Here is a 3248-nt window from a genome sequence, read left to right as displayed (position 1 = left end):
GCTTTGGGAATGGTCTCTAGCTTATGGCATGCTTGAACCCTGCACACAGCCATGTCATTGTTCAGCAGCCTACCATGCTCTGCTGACCTCGGGACTTACAATGGACTTGAATTAATGGCCTGCTGTGCAGTTTGGTAACATCGGGACTGTGCCATTTTATTTGTTGACCTTGGCCTTGTTAGCCTCAGCAGCCAGTACCTGCCTGAGTGAAGAGATGCCTCTATTTCAGTGGGCCGGGAGCAAGAAGCAGAGCTGAAGTCCAAGGTCGAGGGGCTTTCACCCATCCCCGAGCCTGGCACTTTGAACTTGGACTTAAAGCCTCCAAACTATGAGGGAACAAACTCTTGTTTGTTAAGGCCATCCTATTTGTGGTATATTCTTGTCAGAGCAGAACATGAGGTCACAACAAGTCAGAGCTGGCTTGAGGACAACTAATAACAATATCAACAACAACATGTAAATCTTATTGCAATGCCTGGAAAAACCAAACCAAAAACAACACAAACCTGTTGCCATCAAGTTGATTCTGGCTCATAGCGACCGTATATGAGAGAGCAGAACTGCACCATAGGGTTTCTAATGCTGTAATTGTTACAAAAGCAGATTGCACATCTTTCTCCCATGGAGTAGCTAGTGGATTCACATGGCAGAGCTTTTGATTAGCATATGAGCACTTAACCACTGTGTCACCAGGGCTCCTTTTCCTTGTAACAACATCAGTGTTCAAAAGATGAAAATTGTTAATATGGTCAATAATGTACCAATGGTCCCACTCTCAGCCATATCACGGTGTGATATGATAAATTAAAGTCTGTTTGTTACTTCGTGAAATAAATCACATAGAGTCCCTGGGACATAGGGGGTGACTAGGAATTCCAGAACACTTGAGTGTGCTCATAAGGAACCTGTGCATAGACCAAGAGGTAATCATTCAAACAGAACAAGCGGATACTGCATGGTTTAAACTCAGGAAAGGTGTGCATCAGGGTTGTATTCTTTCCCCATATTTATTCAATCTGTATGCTGAGCAACTAATCTGAGAAGCTGGACTATATGAAGAAGAACATGGCATCAGGATTGGAGGAAGAGTCATTAACAACCTGCTATATGCAGATGACACATCTTTGCTTGCTGAATGTGAAGAAGATTGAAGCAGTTACTGATGATCAAAGACTATAGCATGGAATATACCTCAACACAAAGAAAACAAAAATCCTCACAACTGACCAACACACAACATCGTGGTAAATGGAGAAAAGATTGAAGTTGTCAGGGATTTCATTTTACTTGGATCCACAGTCAATGCCCATGGAAGCTACAGTCAAGAAATCAGGTGTCATATTACAGTGGACTTATCTGCTTTGAAAGACCTCTCTAAAATATTAAAAAGCAAAGATGTCACTTTGAGAACTAAGGTGAACCTGTCCCAAGCCACTGGCTTTTTTGTAGCCTCATATGCATGTGAAAGCTGGACAATGAATAAGGAAGATCAAAGAAGAGTTGATGCATTTGAATTACAGTGTTGGTGAAGAATACTGAATGTACCATGGACTGCCAGAAGAACAAACAAATCTGTTTTGGAAGAAGTACAGCCAGAAGCCAGAATGGCCAGATTCATCTCATGTACTTTGGTCATGTCATCAGGAGGGACCAGTCCCTAAAGAAGGATATCATGCTTGGTAAAACACAGGGTCAACAAAAAAAAAAAAAGAAAAGGAAAACCGCCAATGAGATTGATTAACATAGTGGCTGCAACATGGGCTCAAACATAGCAACAAGTGTGAGGATAATGCAGGCCCAGGCGGTGTTTCGTTCCATTGGACATGGGTAGCTAGGAATCAAAACCAACTCAACAACACCTAACAACAGCAACAGATAGAATTTTGCAAAAGATGGTAATCAGGCCAGTGGTACTTTGAGCTTAGTAGCTAATGTCCCTGATAATGTCCCATTTTCAGAATTCAAATCCCAAATGCTCCAATACACAAATCAGAGTCTTTTTTTTTTTTTTTTTTCCATTTGTTTGTTTTCTCAGGAATTTATTCCTCTGGCGAAATCTGAGTTAGAAAGATATTGGAGGGTGTAGGGCTGATTAAGAAACAGACTTATCTAGGTCTCTCCTAATTAAGAAACATATCACAAAAAGAGGTCTTATATGAAGACAATGGAAAAAGATAACATGAAATCTAAAAGAAAAGCACAAAAACAAAACAAATAATCCCCCCTAGAAACAGATAAGAATGAATACCAGGTATCCACATGACTAAAATCCACCCTGTTTTAGAGGCAGGAAAACGAGAGGAAAAGCAGGTTTTCCATTAGATGTGATGTCGTTCCAACACATCAGATTACGATATGGGTTTATTTCCTGACAGCATTAAAGGTAGATTTTTTATCAAACACAAAACACACTCTTTTTATCTAAAGATTCAACCAGGGAAGCTTTTTCCTTTTCTCAATTGTTTTGCAAATGGATGATTACAGAAAGATATCAAATCTAACCCTGGAGTCTGGGCTCCTAGTTCTGCTCACAGAGAGATGGGCTGAGGAGGAGGAGATGGCAGGGCAGAGATACACACTTCCACCACTCAGCAACTGCCACTCTGGTGTTGGACTATCATCCTCCCACAGATGGGACCTCACATTTCAGTATCTATTCCTTGATGCTGCCGGGAAGGACACCCATTAATGAACACTGAAGGCCACTGACTAATTTTCTGACCCACTGAGGGGGACATTTCTTTCTGAGCAGCGCCATGCTTGCATGCATCAGGTCAAAGAAGAGACAGTGACAGGCACTGCTGTGTCTTCTCTTTCTGTTCCCACAGACATCCTTTCTCTGCCATGTCATTGGACACGACATCCCCATCCTTGGTGTTCTAGTATTTGTCTCTTTTCTTTCAGAACCACCTGGTTCCTTCCAGCTTGTTTTGTGGTGCAAGAACCGACCCCTGCACAGTTACTGAGACAAGTAGGGCTGGCTGAATCAAGCAGCCTCTGACTCAGTATTCTTGCTGCTGGCAACAGAGAATGACTGGGGGTTAACAAACCAGGCCCTCTGGCAAAATAAGTTACATTTCAAAAGCCCCACAAGCTTGACCATAGTAAAATGCTGATAAACCTCTTGAGTTGTCCTTCAAGTACCTCACCAGGTGTAGTAGAATTCAACTTGACTGACAAAGTGACCATCTACCAGACACAGTCAAGAACAGGGATCCCTTGCTGAGACTCGAAGCAGGGTCCAAGGA

The 3248-nt window shown here is 42.2% G+C and overlaps 1 protein-coding gene across 1 annotated transcript in view; it reads right to left on the bottom strand.

Annotated features, from left to right (window-relative positions):
- Window positions 1-3248, bottom strand: part of LDB2 (LIM domain binding 2) — a 628524-nt gene that overhangs the window by 24121 nt on the left and 601155 nt on the right. Inside the window, exon 6 of the mRNA XM_042782210.1 lies at window positions 1346-1372. Coding sequence (XP_042638144.1) covers window positions 1346-1372 — 27 coding nt within the window. The remainder of the gene's footprint in view (window positions 1-1345; window positions 1373-3248) is intronic.

Source organism: Orycteropus afer, unplaced genomic scaffold (genome assembly GCF_000298275.1).
Source record: "Orycteropus afer afer isolate SDZICR_OR568_19922 unplaced genomic scaffold, OryAfe1.0 scaffold00262, whole genome shotgun sequence".
Taxonomy (NCBI): domain Eukaryota; kingdom Metazoa; phylum Chordata; class Mammalia; order Tubulidentata; family Orycteropodidae; genus Orycteropus; species Orycteropus afer.
This window is presented reverse-complemented; position numbering and strand designations above follow the sequence as displayed.